Consider the following 16,449-nt stretch of genomic DNA (forward strand, 5'->3'; position numbering starts at 1 on the left):
CCCTGCTTGAAGAGCTTGCTGTCAAGACGAGATGGATACACAGGAAACGACATGAGAGTATACGATGCAGCATTAAATCTGGGCGGTATTTTCACCAACGTTCATCAATTACAGCAAGTCTCGCCTGACTCGTTCCATTTTAAAAACTGAAGTTCAAAGTTGGAAAATAATTCACCCACATAGTTAGTGGCAGCTCCAGAAAGGGAATCCTGGAATGATGGCTTATGTTGCCAATGAGGCATAAACATAGACGTGGCTACAGCCCAAGAAGCAGTGTTCTGAGGGGGCCTGAGAGAAGGCAGCCCTCTGCTCTGCCCAGATGTTCAGGAGCAACAGAATGTAATGATTCAGAAGGGAAAAAGCTTTTGTGTGATTGTTGACTTTTTATTAAGCCTTTACAAAACCAGTGATTCTCTTTAGGGTCTTCAAGATCATTGATTTCTTCTACATAGAACGCGAAGAACCGGATGTTCTTTAATAATTAACGTCTTCCTTCAGATCCTCCAGAACGGGGCTGTGGGGTAGAGAGTGGACAGGAAATGTGGAGGGTGTGGGATGGGTAAGGGAGAGAACAGGGAGAAAGAAGGTGCAAGGAGAAAGGAAAAGAACACAGAGAAATTGGTTTGTGCCCCACTCAAGTTTATTGCTGTTATGTTATTGCTAATTAATTGTTTGTTAATTCATAAAATTGTTATTATTAGTTGATGTTATTAGCCACCATTTTTTGAGAAATCTTTAAGGGCCAGGGTCTATACGAGGTGTTTTACTGATATTGGGTCTCACACAAATACTTGAAGGTAGACTTCGCCATCACTGTGGATGATGAACTTGAGGTTAATGTGCTCAGGGTTGCATGTTACACCGTGGTTCTGAGATCCGGATCTGGGTCAGTCAGACCCTGGGGTCTGAATCCTCAACCTCCAGAGAGAACTGTTTTCCCATTTGCAAGCTTTATCGGCAGGGATGCCAAATACTCCCAGATACTCTCTCTCAACTTGGCCAAACAGTGGCTAACCCATGGTTCCCAAGCCACTTGGACTTCTTTCTCTAGTAAAGTGCACGGTCTGTGCGCTAAGAATCTTTTCCCACTGAATTTTTAATGTGACTGAGAGCTAGGCCTGCTGATTTTATTTGACGTAGAATTATGCTGGTGCCAGAACGGTCCCTCCAGAATTTCTCAGGGCTAAAAATCTCTAAAGGATGTGACGCCCCACGGATTGGGTTGTTACTGCTGTTCTCTAGGTTCAGGCATAAGAGGATGGAGCCAGACTAGCCCTCTGCATTTGGCTGGGGCATGAGAGAACAAACGGACAGCTCTCGAATGCTCCTAGTCTCTGGCTGGAGCCAAAGGCATGCTGAGAGATGACATCTCCAGTTTCTGAGTCCTAACCACCCAAACTGTTAACAATACCTTCAGCACTCCCTGGGAAAATAAAACTTCATTTAAAAAAATAAACCTGCCTAAAGGTATCTGAAGATAAAAGGGTTGGTTTCCAGCCAGCAACAAAACTGTGCAGAAGGACTATTTTGAAGTAAGTTTCTGGAGAGCTCATCAGAATAGAACTGTGAAAACAAGAAAGACCCCTACAGCTCAGGCCATAGATGCACAGGACAGTTCAGTGGAGATTAGCACACACTGCCTGAGGGGCCCCAGTACAGTTGCTTCTTGTTTTCTTGACTTCTCTCATTCTTCTAATAGAATGTGGTCAGCAATCTAGAACAAAGAATACCATTTTTGTTAAGAGTGTTGTTTCAGAAAACACAGGGCTTAGAGTCCTAAGAGCTGGGTTCAAACCCCAGTGCTACCACTTACTCAGGTCCTTTGGGTGATTAACTAATCACCTGGAGTCTTTGTTACTAATTGGGCAATTTACTAACTCCTGGAGTCTCCTCAGGTGCTATGATTTGCAAAATGCTGTTAATAATATCTGCTTCTCGATGCTGTTGAGAGAACTCAGTGGAATATTTTTCAGATCATCAGCGCTCTGCCTGGCATATAATATGTGCTCAGTAAAGGTTGGCTGGATCCTGAGCTGAATGAGTCAGACCAACCCTCTGGAGCTGCTCCAAGTATTTCCATTACTGTAAGTACCAGCCCTTAATAAGTAATCATTGTGACATGTCATCTTGGGCTCTTAGGAAATAGGTACTGAAGAATTTAGGAGTGAAGAGACATCTTCTCTGCAAATCTACTTATGTGGTTCAGAATATATAGATAGATAGTCACCCATGGTTCAAGACAATTTTTTGACTTTATGGTGGTACAAGAGCAATATTCATTCAATAGAAACCATACTTTTGAATTTGGATCTTCTCCCAGGCTAGCCCCTCTCAAGGGCTCAGGCTCCTGGTCAGCCACATGATCTTGAGAGCAAACACGGATACCCGGACCACCATTCTGCACCCAGATGGCAACGCTTCTCACTTCCATACAGTACCCAATCATGACATGAAATATGTAACACTTTATTACAAAACAGGCTTTGTGTTATATGATTTTGCCAACTACAGGCTAGTGTTAGTGTTCTGAGCACATTTAAGGTAGGTTGGGCCAAGCTCTGAAGTTCAGTAGGTTAGCTGCAGCAAATGTACTTCGATTCCCGATATTTTCAACGTAACAGCAGGTTTATCAGAATAAAACCCCATCATAAGTCCAGGAAGACCTGTATCAAGGGTTGGTTTCCAGCCAGCAACAAATACACATAGATCTATTGATCTATCTGTATAAAATATACCTACATCTATCTATCATTGAGAAAGGCAAATATAGTTAAAATGCTAATGTTTGGGGAATCTTAGTGAAGGTTATTTAGACTATTTCTGTCAGTCTGAAATTATGTCATGATAAAAAGTAAAAATCAATATTATCTTATTGAATCCCTATCACATAGTGAACACTAAACAAGGAACTTTACACACATTATCGCTACATAATTCAACCCTCACAATAATTGTAAGAGAAAATACTATTATTCTCATTTTACAGATGTGGCAACTGAGAGGTTCAGAAAAGTGGAGTAATTTATCAAACAATAAAGTAATTGGGGCAGAGATTTAAACTCAGGTCTCACTGCAAATGCCACGCTCTTGGCTCACAGAAGTACCACTGGCTCCTGGCCTCACTCAGCAAAGCTTATAAAAGGATTAGGAAGCAGACTGCTTAGAAAGTTCAGGATCCATGCGTCCCAAGGTCCAGCGGCTGCTTGAAGCCATGGGTCAAAAGTAACCTATCCTTAGGTAAAATGCTGACCTCAAAATGGGACAAGATTTTTGTCATCTGCTTTTTAAACAAGTTCTCTGAGCTTTAAGAAATACTGGAATGAGGATCACGGGAAGATGGCGGCGTGAGCAGTTCAGAGGAAATCTCCTCCCCAAAACATATATATTTATGAAAATACAATAAATACAACTATTCCTAAAAGAGACACCAGTGGATGCAGTACAACAGCCAGGATACATCTACATCTGCGAGAACTCAGCATCACATGAAGGGGGTAAGATACAAGCCGCGGCCAGGCGGGACCCGAACGCTCCCCCACCCCAAAACCCGGCAGGAAGAAAGGAGTCAGAATGGGGAGGGAGTGAAAGCCCAGGACTGCTAAACAACCAGCTCTAGAAATCCGCACCTGGTACGCAGACACAAGGTGCACAGAGTGCTGGATATTAGACAAACGGAAAAGCAAAACCTGTGGGCAGGTCCCCGCAACCGGCGCCCCTGAGACAAAAGAAAAGCGAGTGCTTGCTGCAAGTCTTAAAGATACAGGGACCCCATAGCTGGATGAAGTTGTCTTGGCAGCTGAGGATACCGGGGAAACTTAGGTGCCCCAAACGGAGGCAGTGCAGCTCTGAAGCCCCTCACGGCACTAGGCAGCCTGCCAGTCATTCCTCCAACTGGCATGGACCCCGACACATGGGCCCAGTAGCAGTAGAGTGGCAGCATGTGCTGGGGACAGCAGCGCCAGAAGGAACTGAGAGCGGATCTGTGCACCACAGGAGAGGCTTGTGCTGGCCCGCAGCGGCGCGACCGAACAGCCTGGGCGCAGCTTGCGTGCACTGGCGGCAGTGAAGCCAGAGCCCGGTAGAAGCCTGCGCGGAAGAGCCCCACGCACACCTGCACCAGAGCCAGAGGGAGCAGGAGCACTCCCAGGAGCCGACCGGAATCCCAGCCAAAAGCACAGCCGCCCGGGCCAGACCTAAAGGCTGCTGCTGTCACACAGCTGCCTGGCAGGGTCGCCGCTAACATGGAGGAGTGCACCTGGCGTGCCTGCCACTCCCCGCAGGGCTCCGCGCTGATCTGATGGACACCCCGCCCACAGCAGCTTAGGAGATCCGCTGGCTGCTCCAGGAGTGCAGGTAGCCGTCACAGGCAGTGGAGAAGGGCAAGGCATCGAGCAAGCAGGAAAGGACTTTCTTCTCCCAGCTGACACACCCGCAACCTGCCTACAGCCACTGCTATCACCATGAAAAGGCAAAAAAATCTGGTCTAGTCCAAGATAGTTACACCTGAGAAAGGATCTGCAGAGGCAGACCTAACCAGTCTCCCTGAAAAAGAATTCAAAATAAAAATCATAAACATGCTGACAGAGCTGCAGAGATATGCAAGAGCTAAGGGATGAGGTCCGGAGGGAGATTACAGAAGTGAAACAAACTCTGGAAGGATTTATAAGCAGAATGGATAAGATGCAAGAGGCCATTGATGGAATAGAAACCAGAGAACAGGAACGCATAGAAGCTGATGCAGAGAGAGATAAAAGGATCTCCAGGAATGAAACAATATTAAGAGAACTGTGTGACCAATCCAAAAAGGAACAATACCCGCATTATAGGGGTAGCAAAGGAAGAAGAGAGAGAAAAAGGGATAGAAAATGTCTTTGAAGAAATAATTGCTGAGAACTTCCCCAAACTGGGGGAGGAAATAGTTGCTCAGACTACGGAGGCACACAGAACTCCCGAGAGACAGGATCCAAAGAGGACAACACCAAGACACATAATAACTAAAATGGCAAAGGTCAAGGACAGGGACAGAGTATTAAAGGCAGCTAGAGAGAAAAAGGTCACCTATAAAGGAAAACCCATCACGCTATCATCAGACTTCTCGACAGAAACCCTACAGGCCAGAAGAGAATGGCATGATATATTTAATGCAATGAAACAGAAGAGCCTTGAACCAAGGATACTGTATCCAGCACGATTATCATTTAAATATGAACAATTAAATGGGGATTAAACAATTCCCAGACAAGCAAAAGTTGAGGGAATTTGCCTCCCACAAACCACCTCTACAGAGTATCTTAGAGGGACTGCTCTATATGGGAGCACTCCTAGAAAGAGCACAGAACAAAACACCCAACATATGAAGAATGGAGGAGGAGGAAAAAGAAGGGAAAGAAATAATCATCAGACTGTGTTTATAACAGCTCAATAAGCGAGTGAGGTCAGACAGTAAGATAGTAAACAAGCTAACCTTGAACCTTTGGTAACCACAAATCTAAAGCCTGCAATGGCAATAAGTACGTATCTTTCAATAATCACCCTAAATGTAAATGGACTGAATGCACCAATCAAAAGATGCAGAGTAACAGAATGTATAAAAAAGCAAGACCCATCTATATGCTGCTTACAAGAGACTCACCTCAAACCCAAAGACATGCACAGATTAAAGTCAAGGGTTGGAGAAAAATATTTCATGCAAACAACAGAGAGAAAAAAGCAGGTGTTGCAATACTAGTATCAGACAAAATAGACTTCAAAATAAAGAAAGTAACAAGAGATAAAGGACATTACATAATGATAAAGGGCTCAGACCAACAAGAGGATATAACCATTATAAACATATATGCACCCAATACAGGAGCACCAATATATGTGAAACAAATACTAACAGAATTAAAGGAGGAAATAGAATGCAACGCATTCATTTTGGGAGACTTTAACACACCACTCACTCCAAAGGACAGATCCACCAGACAGAAAATAAGTAAGGATACAGAGGCACTGAACAACACACCAGAACAGATGGACCTAATAGACATCTATAGAACTCTACATCCAAAAGCAACAGGATACACATTCTTCTCAAGTGCACATGGAACATTCTCCAGAATAGACCACATACTAGGCCACAAAAAGAACCTCAGTAAATTCCAAAAGATTGAAATCCTACCAGCCAACTTTTCAGACCACAAAGGTATAAAACTAGAAATAAATTGTACAAGGAAAGCAAAAAGGCTCACAAACATATGGAGGCTTAACAACATTCTCCTAAATAATCAATGGATCAATGAACAAATTAAAATGGAGATCCAGCAATACATGGAAAAAAATGATAACAATAACACAAAGCCCCAACTTCTGTGGGACGCAGCAAAAGCAGTCTTAAGAGGAAAGTATATAGCAATCCAGGCATATTTATAGAAGGAAGAACAATCCCAAATGAATAGTCTAATGTCACAATTATCGAAATTGGAAAAAGAAGAACAAATGAGGCCTAAGGTCAGCAGACGGAGGGACATAATAAAGATCAGAGAAGAAATCAATAAAATTGAGAAGAATAAAACAATAGAAAAAAATCAATGAAACCAGGAACTGGTTCTTTGAGAAAATAAACAAAATAGATAAGCCTCTAGCCAGACTTATTAAGAGAAAAAGAGAGTCAACACACATCAACAGAATTAGAAACGAGAAAGGAAAAATCACAACAGACCCCACAGAAATACAAAGAATTATTAGAGAATACTATGAAAACCTATATGCTAACAAGCTGGGAAACCTAGGAGAAATGGACAACTTCTCAGAAAAATACAACCTTCCAAGACTGACCCAGAAAGAAACAGAAAATCTAAACAGACCAATTACCAGCAATGAAATTGAAGCGGTAATCAAAAAACTACCCAAGAACAAAACCCCTGGGCCAGATGGATTTACCTCGGAATTTTATCAGACATACAGAGAAGACATAACACCCATTCTCCTTAAAGTTTTCCAAAAAATAGAAGAGAAGGGAATACTCCCAAACTCATTCTATGAAGCCAACATCACCCTAATACCAAAACCAGGCAAAGACCCCACCAAAAAAGAAAACTACAGACCAATATCCCTGATGAATGTAGATGCAAAAATACTCAATAAAATATTAGCAAACTGAATTCAAAAATACATCAAGAGGATCATACACCATGACCAAGTGGGATTCATCCCAGGGATACGAGGATGGTACAACATTCAAAAATCCATCAACATCATCCACCACATCAACAAAAAGAAGGACAAAAACCACATGATCATCTCCATAGAAGCTGAAAAAGCATTCGAAAATATTCAACATCCATTCATGATAAAAACTCTCAACAAAATGGGTATAGAGGTCAAGTACCTCAACATAATAAAGGCCATATATGATAAACCCACAGCTAACATCATACTGAACAGCAAGAAGCTGAAAGCTTTTCCTCTGAGATCGGGAACTAGACAGGGATGCCCACTCTCCCCACTGTTATTCAACGTGGTACTGGAGGTCCTAGCCACGGCAATCAGACAAAACAAAGAAATACAAGGAATCCAGATTGGTAAAGAAGAAGTCAAACTGTCACTATTTGCAGATGACATGATATTGTACATAAAAAACCCTAAAGACTCCACTCCAAAACCACTAGAACTGATATTAGAATACAGCAAAGTTGCAGGATACAAAATTAACACACAGAAATCTGTAGCTTTCCTATACAGTAACAATGAACTAATAGAAAGAGAAATCAGGAAAACAATCCCATTCACAATAGCATCAAAAAGAATAAAATACCTAGGAATAAACCTAACCAAGGAAGTGAAAGACCTATACCCTGAAAACTACAAGACACTCTTAAGAGAAATTAAAGACACTAACAAATGGAAACTCATCCCATGCTCCTGGCTAGGAAGAATTAATATTGTCAAAATGGCCATCCTGCCCAAAGCAATATACAGATTTGATGCAATCCCTATCAAATTACCAACAGCATTCTTCAATGAACTGGAACAAATAGTTCAAAAATTCATATGGAACCGTCAAAGACCCCGAATAGCCAATGCAATCCTGAGAAGGAAGAATAAAGTGGGGGGGATCTTGCTCCCCAACTTCAAGCTCTACTACAAAGCCACAGTAATCAAGACAATTTGGTACTGGCACAAGAACAGAGCCACAGACCAGTGGAACAGAATAGAGACTCCAGACCTTAACCCAAACATATATGGCCAATTAATATTTGATAAAGGAGCCATGGACATACAATAGGCAAATGACAGTCTCTTCAACAGATGGTGCTGGCAAAACTGGACAGCTACATGTAAGAGAATGAAACTGGATCACTGTCTAACCCCATACACAAAAGTAAACTCCAAATGGATCAAAGACCTGAATGTAAGTCATGAAACCATAAAACTCTTAGAAAAAAACATAGGCAAAAATCTCATGGACATAAACATGAGTGACTTCTTCATGAACATATCTCCCCGGGCAAGGTAAACAAAGGCAAAAATGAACAAGTGGGACTATATCAAGCTAAAAAGCTTCTGTACAGCAAAGGACACCATCAATACAACAAAAAGGTATCCTACAGTATGGGAGAACATATTCATAAATGACAGATCCGATAAAGGATTGACATCCAAAATATATAAAGAGCTCACACGCTTCAACAAACAAAAAGCAAATAATCCAATTAAAAAATGGACAGAGGAGGTGAATTGACAGTTCTCTAAAGAAGAAATCCAGATGGCCAACAGGCACATGAAAAGATGCTCCACATCACTAATCATCAGAGAAATGCAAATTAAAACCACAATGAAATATCACCTCACACCAGTAAGGATCACCATCATCGAAAAGACAAACAACAACAAATGCTGGCGAGGTTGTGGAGAAAGGGGAACCCTCCTACACTGCTGGTGGGAATGTAAACTAGTTCAACCATTGTGGAAAAAGCAGTATGGAGGTTCCTCAGAATGCTCAAAATAGAAATACCATTTGACCCAGGAATTCCACTTCTAGGAATTTACCCTAAGAATGCAGCACTCCAGTTTGAAAAAGACAGATGCACCCCTATGTTTATCGCTGCACTGTTTACAATAGCCAAGATATGGAAGCAACCTAAATGTCCATCAGTAGATGAATGGATAAAGAAGATGTGGTACATATACACAATGGAATATTATGCAGCCATAAGAAAAAAACAGATCCTACCATTCACAACAACATGGATGGAGCTAGAGGGTATTATGCTCAGTGAAATAAGCCGAGCGGAGAAGGACAAGTACCAAATGATTTCACTCGTATGTGGAGTATAAGAACAAAGGAAACTGAAGGAACAAAACAGCAGCAGAATCACAGAACCCATGAATGGACTAATAGTTACCAAAGGGAAAGGGACTGGGGAGGATGGGTGGGAAGGGAGGGATAAGGGCGGGGAAAAAGAAAGGGGGCATTACGATTAGCATGTATAGTGCGTGGGGGGCACGGGGAGGGCTGCGCAACACAGAGAAGACAAGTAGTGATTTTACAGCATCTTACTATGCAGATGGACAGTGACTGTGAAGGGGTATGTGGGAGGGACTTGGTGAAGGGGGGAACCTAGTAAACATAATGTTCTTTCTGTAACTGTAGATTAATGATAACAAAAAAAAAAATACTGGAATGATTGTGTGAAGTGGGGGCATCGTGAAGTATAAATTTTTAATACGTTAGTTCCCAGTGCCTTTACAACAGCTTCTGGGGATAGCAGGGTAGCGCTCCCCAAGTTTGGAAACTGATGGAGCTCAGTTTAGAAGGGACCTTCCCTTCTTGCCCCCAAGTTTCTTGGTACTGCTGAGCTAGATGAGGAGCTGCAGGGACCCCTTAACTTTAATCAGCTGCTCGACTTAAAGAAAGCATGCCAACTAAATTTATGCTCTACTTGCTGTCTGGTAATTAACTATCACTTAATAAACATTTCTGTTGGCACTTACTGCCCAAGCCCTCAGCACAGAGCCAGTGCCAGCTCCACCTCCTGGTCCTCCAGACAGAAATGGCAACAGCCCAGAGAGACGTCTTTCCATAGCTCAGAGAGATGTCTTTCTGCGGCTGAGGGGCCCAGCAGCACGGAGTGGTGTCCATTTAACTTGAATTATTCCCCAGAACTGGATTTCAGATGGTCAAGGCCCCTGGATGGGAACTCTTCTCTTGCCAGACTCTAGCAAGAACCTGTGGCAACCTTCCCCAGACCTTGGCCCAAATACACACCTGACCCCTCACTACAGACACAGAGGGGAGATACATTCTGGGTGGTGAAAATACCCATGTATTGGATTTCCGTGGCTAGGAAAACACTACTGCAGGGCTAAAAATTCTGAATAAGGTGACATAAAATTTCAGCAAAAACTAGTGCATTCAGGATGGAATTACACACCAGTGACCTCGCCGGGTACTCATCTCCCTCCCATCCCCCACACAATTTAATACGGAAAAATCTAACCCAGGAGTGAGGAGAGCAGTGGACTGCAGACTACTGGATGTGGCTATGTGGGCTCCACCAGACGTGGGACGATGCCCCCAAGGGAGCAAAGGGGTGTTGGCCTGAAATCTCGAGGCAGAGGCAGCAGCTACCCAGCAGGGCTTCTCGGGTAACACCAGCACATGCAGCTCAGAGAAAATTCCCATCTTGCCTGCATCGCTCTTACTCTTTCACAGCCCCAAAATCTTTGCCTCTCGATTTACAGCATTTTCATCCAAGGAGAACCAACTTGAGAGTAAGACAGACACCTAATTCCAGCTCTGCTATTTCCTGGCTCTGTGATCTTGAGCAAGTCACATTCACCTGAAGTCTCAGCACCCTCTGCCCTGTGGGCGTAATGACGAGATCACATAAAATGAGGGCACATGGGAAGCCACTTACTCCAGGACTAACACTGAACCACTGCACAAGAAAGGAAATGACTGGGCTTCTGAAACACGACGGTGCAGCAGGGTGCTGGGCTGAGGACACAGAGGCACACATTTACATTGCTTGCTTTTCATAGCAGCCACATAGTCTCACTAATATTCCCATTTTACAGATAAGGTAGCTAAAACTAATAGACACTTGTGTTGTCGTTCTGAGCACTTTGTATAACGTTTTATTTTAAAATGATCAGATGCACAGGAATTGCAAAAATAGTAGAGGTCCTGTGTCCCCTTCACCCAGTTTCCCCCAGGTTTGAGTCTTAAGCAAACCAGAGTTCAACAGAAGCTGTGGCCACTTCCACAGGGCACACCTCAGAAGAGGAGCCGCACACTGAGGCTGACAGTTGGGGGCATGGTAGGGGCCACTGAAGGTTACTGAGATAAGGAATAAGGGAAGAAATTCTGTGCCCTGGGACGCCTGTGCTAATCTTCTGATTGGAGATTCATGAGATGAGACAGTAATTGATGTTCACGGACATGGTGAGAATACTGCTTGCCTCGGAAAAGGAAATCGGCTTTACCAGCCCAGTTGTCAGGGACCCCGCCAGTGGAGGCTGCCAGCTCCCTACATGGTCCTGTAATCTGTTAACTGGGCTCTAGGTCTGGAGTGGCTTCCAGGCACCAGCTGGGCATTCGGGGATGAAAGGTCTGCTGTGCCGTTACCAGCCCCTCGTTCATCAGCTCTTCCATACGCTCAGCTTACCAGCCCAAGGTATCACTGTCTGAAGCCAGCAAACGTACATGGCCAATCCACCCCACCCCTTCTCTACTCTAACTCGCAAACTTGGAAAAGAAAACGGCTCCACATTTCTTACTGCACTATTTACTGGGTGGGAGTTATTTCATCACTCATTGACATCTTCTCAGACAACTGGTTCCCAGGAAAGGAAATTTGATCCTTTTCTTCAGTGTGGGTATTGCTTGCAAAGGGCCACACTATCCGCATGGCCATGGTGATGCCTCCCAAATGCTCAATTTTCTGTTGGCTCTGGTGCCTCAGAGGCCAAGATAACCTAAAGGAAAATTAAACAGACAGAGCAGCTCCCCCACCCTAGCTCACAAGGCTTCTACACAGCAAGGACACCCCTTTGTGGCCACTGCATCCTGACCTGTTCCCGGGTCGGGTGGCACACCCTGGCTCACGAAGTTGAGTAAGTCTGGGAAACAGCAAAAACAAAGAATACTTGTATTCCTTAAACAAATAAAGGAGAAGTGTTTTCTCTGACCCCCCACTAAAACAAAAACCTTTACAGAAAAAAGCCCCCTGCTCAGCTGCAATAAGGTGAAAGGTTAAATGTGGACAGAGTAGTAATATATAAGCAGTTTCTTAGTTGTCTGGTGGGAATACTTAACAACCTAAGTATGTTTCCCCAGGAGGTAATCTATTATATTTTGTCCAATTTCTTCCTCCAAGAACTGAATCAATTCATGATGTAATGCTCAGGGGAGAACAATCTTCTGGAAACAGAGTATCTTTCTGGGGACAAGGTTGAGGAAAACATCTTAATATTGTTACAGCTTTGGACTGGTGGTAACAGCTCTTTGCATGTGGACATGGCAGAGCGTGAGCTGGGAAGGCGGTGTCATGTCCAAAGGACATAAGCTTCCGAAGTGTTTGGAATAGGCTTAGCATTGTTTTCCTCTCTTGGAGAAATACAGGATATTAATTCATTCGGACATTTACAGGACAGCTGTGGACACAGGCACATACTTCGGGGACCGTTTTGAGAATGCCGCGTGCTCAGTGCTGGCACCTAAATGCAGAGGCAGCCCTGGCTTCTAGTTCAGACAGTCTGTTGCTCCCGGCCCCCCTCCCCTCAAGCATTTTATTAGCGGAGAAAAGGTAAACTAATACTCACCATTCACTTAATTTTAGGAAAATAGAGGTGACTGTTGATTCTTTGAGAGAGATTCTGGATGACTTCAAAAATCTATTGTAGCTATTTGATTTCAAGGGCTCCTGCAACTAAACTTTAAGAACAGCTAACAGGCACCCAACCCTGCCTTGGTAAGCACCCAGGTGGAGGAGCTCAAGCAAGTGAAATAGCCAACAGGCTGAGTATGCGTCCGCAGGCCTCCTGTCTGTCCCAGGCTCACTGCTTGCTGCCCTGCAGAGAAAAATCACCGTCCTCTTGTTCTTCTCAGATGGGAACAATAGTACCTCTTGCTATGTACTTCCAGAAATACACGGATTTTAGAGGCGGTGTGTTGTTTCACAATCGTGTGGTGGGCAAGAAAAATGGCGGAGGGTCAAAGCCTAGATGAAGGCTTTGGATTTAAGGAAATGGGCCTACGTTACTAATTTGAAGAAGAGACGTGTTCTCTCTGAGGAGAAAGGAAACCACAATGCCAATTAAGAGGCTCCCACTTGATTGGGAAAGGTACAGTATTTCTAAATCTAAAAATAAGTTCACTGATGTAAACAAGGAACCCTTCAGCTGTCACAGGGTTTAAAACAAAGTAGAATTAGATAAACCAATGTCCAATTATTCCTAAGCTATACAGGGAAAGTGAGTGCCCTATGCATCACATTTAAGTTTGAATACTAAGAACTTAGAGCAACATTTAAAGTAAAAAAATAAGATTGTTTTTTTACCCAGAAGTTTGCCTTCTGCCCCTCCTAACCTCGAGTTGACCGCTCGGCAGTCTGAGGGCTGTGGACCTCGGCAGTACCCACTCAGCCACTCACAAAGGTCTGTTTCCCACCATTCAGACATACTGCAAAATACGAAGCACCCACCCCTTAAAATGATTTATGCCCAGGACATGTCAGTCAGGCTAGTTGATAGGGAAATTCTTGGACTTCACAGTGCTTGGGAAGTTGAAATCTTTGCCTCAATGTGCAACATTTCTAACTGAAATGCAAGATGCCGGCAGGGATTTATCTGCAGTATTTATTATGTGAAAAGTTAGCAGCCAACGAGATTACCCAATGGCTTATTTCCACTCAGGCAGATGTCTCTTATTGTTCAACAAAATTCAATGAAAATTAGAATTTCGTATTTCAAAGGGAGGACCTAAGAAGGTGAAGTCTTTGCTACCATTCTGAGAGGCAGATTGCTTGGCTTAAAAACTTGTTTCCAGTATTTCTTGGTTAAGGCACACACCAAGAGCCTTTTGGTTATGGGTGACCATAAATTTAAAGTTACTGTTGTGACTAATAAAAATATATTTTGCCAGGGTCATGAAGCACAATGGGGCATTACAACGTGAATTATCTTGATTGTGCCGAGTATTCTCCACACAGATCTAAAGGGTGGGAATACTCAACAAACTAAGCGGGGATGGCTGGAGTCAGTAAACAGCGTTGGCGGCATCACCATAAAGGAGTCATTGATACTCACCAGAGTGGATTCTTTGGGGGCCATAGAAGGTTACCATCAAGAGGTTTTACTGCATATTTGCTGGATCTGATATTCCTAGAATTCTGATTCTTAGTGGCCTTTCTAAATGTTTAAATGCTTAAATTCAACTATCACTCTTCAGGGACCTGTGCATAACTTATTTACATTTGGAGTTACTATTATCGGAGAGAGGCTCATTGAAAAAATACTAGCAAAAAAGTAGTTTATTTAAAAGTATTACCCCGAATGCAATTCCTTAAGACAAATATCTAATGCTTAAGAAAAAAAGCCACCTGCAAGCTGTAAATATGTGTATTAATTTTTCCCTACAGTATTTGCTTTGGCTGTGACCTATCCTAATATTCAGTTGAACAAGGGCTAAAAATTGTCAAACCAAATTCTTGTTTGAGAGCTGAGCTCTAACTACTGCCAGTTTGAGAGAAACACACACCCAGGTTTAGGGAATATGTTTTGTTTGTTTTGGCTATGACATAGGGCAGAACAGTTTCCATCCCATTCGAATGCATTCAAGAGAGTTTGAAATATTGCACAATAAAAGTCATTCATTATATCTGTCTCCTTTCCCTTCCAAAAACAAAAATGGCTGCCCAGTTCCAAATCTACACAGGGGGCAGGAAGAAGGGAGTCATGGGGTCACTGGAAATCACCCAAGACTAACACCAGGTTTTTCAGGTTTGAGTTGGGAATACTTGTGAAATCTTCATTCCCAACCTATATTTGAAACAAGAAAAGACTGGTCGTCTTGGATTACTGCTCTGTGATGAACACTTAGAAAATGAACACATTGTACATGTTTAAACGTTAGGCATAAAATCACACACTTCACATCCAAGCGCCTGGCATGTGAACTTAAACTCACTTGAACCGAAAAATCCTTTTACTCACTTTCTCTGCTAAGTTCCAACTGTTGGACACCAATTTTACACTGAAAAAAAACTTATTTCACTGTTTGGACCATACATTTGAAGAACCTGTTTTTGCAAACACCTGATGCTACTTATTAGCAGTTACCGGATGTGCCTCAATTGAGGAAAAAAATCGCCATGTATTTTGTGTTTACCAGCAAGCACTTGAGAGTTCACAACATTGCAAACGCAGTTTGCTTTTAAATGGCAAAAATACAAATGCCACTAAGAAAGCACTATGTTTAACACTACAAAACACTACCAAAATGGAAGAATGTTTTTTTAAAGAAAGCACATTTTAAGTGGATAAACCAAGAGAATAAGAACCTATCAATGTAGTAAATAGATGTAACTGTATCTGCACATTTTAGAGCTTAAAAATTCACAAGTACACAGGAATCTGGAACTTAAAAAGAATTATATTAATTGCATTTTCTTGAATTACATCAAAACTAAAACGCCAGCTCTCTGCAACCCCTGCAGGCCACTATCAGAGGAAATAAATTAAACCATCCAGTCAATGTGTATGCTGTGGACAAATGGGAAAGGGGAAGACTTAAAGTCCTGTAAGAAAGTCCTGCTTTCCATCAGGTCACTGGAAAGTTTGGAAATCCCAATTTACCGCTTAGAAAATGCAACTTGTATTTTTCTTTTGTGTGCATGTGTTCATTTTTTTTCCCTTTTCATATAAGTGATATTAAGGCTTAAAGTAAAAAAACAGAAGTTCCAGAAAATACTGGCTTCCCAATAACCTATGATTTTCCAAAAACCAAATCAATCTTGAAGTCACAACCAGGACTGAAGATGTGGGATAAAAAAAATGTATCGGGAATGGTGATAATTACTTATCTTCTCACTAACACTATTATGTTACTTTTAGTCCTTATTGTTATTTCATAAAGAACACAAAAGTATCAAAGAGTGTATAAAAATGAACACATCTGTGCAATATTTAACAAACTTTAAATTGTTAGGCCACAGAGTATTAGAAATTAGCTCATTCTAGAGCCACATTAGGGCTGTTCAAGAATTTTTAAATTTAATTTAAAAAATAACCCATTTTTTTTTTCTGTACATGCAATTATTTACTGTAACTTAATTTTATCCCAATTCTGTTTACTTAATCTAGGATTCCAAGCTCAGAGTTAATACTTTAGACATACACAAAGAAACCTGGGAGTACAAAAGATACAAATGTATAAGCACTCAAGGGAAGATTTTTAAAACC

At 42.3% G+C, this 16,449-nt stretch overlaps 1 protein-coding gene across 1 annotated transcript in view; it reads right to left on the bottom strand.

Moving 5' to 3' along the window:
* Positions 1 to 518: 518 nt before the first annotated feature.
* The window catches only part of CDCA2 (cell division cycle associated 2), a 60,158-nt gene continuing 44,227 nt past the window's right edge, over positions 519 to 16,449 (bottom strand). Inside the window, exon 15 of the mRNA XM_057486503.1 lies at positions 519 to 1,714. Within this exon, the coding sequence (XP_057342486.1) occupies positions 1,707 to 1,714 (8 nt within the window). The 3' untranslated portion in view covers positions 519 to 1,706. The remainder of the gene's footprint in view (positions 1,715 to 16,449) is intronic.

The sequence above is a fragment of the Manis pentadactyla genome, chromosome 1, assembly GCF_030020395.1.
Source record: "Manis pentadactyla isolate mManPen7 chromosome 1, mManPen7.hap1, whole genome shotgun sequence".
In the NCBI taxonomy this organism is placed as follows: domain Eukaryota; kingdom Metazoa; phylum Chordata; class Mammalia; order Pholidota; family Manidae; genus Manis; species Manis pentadactyla.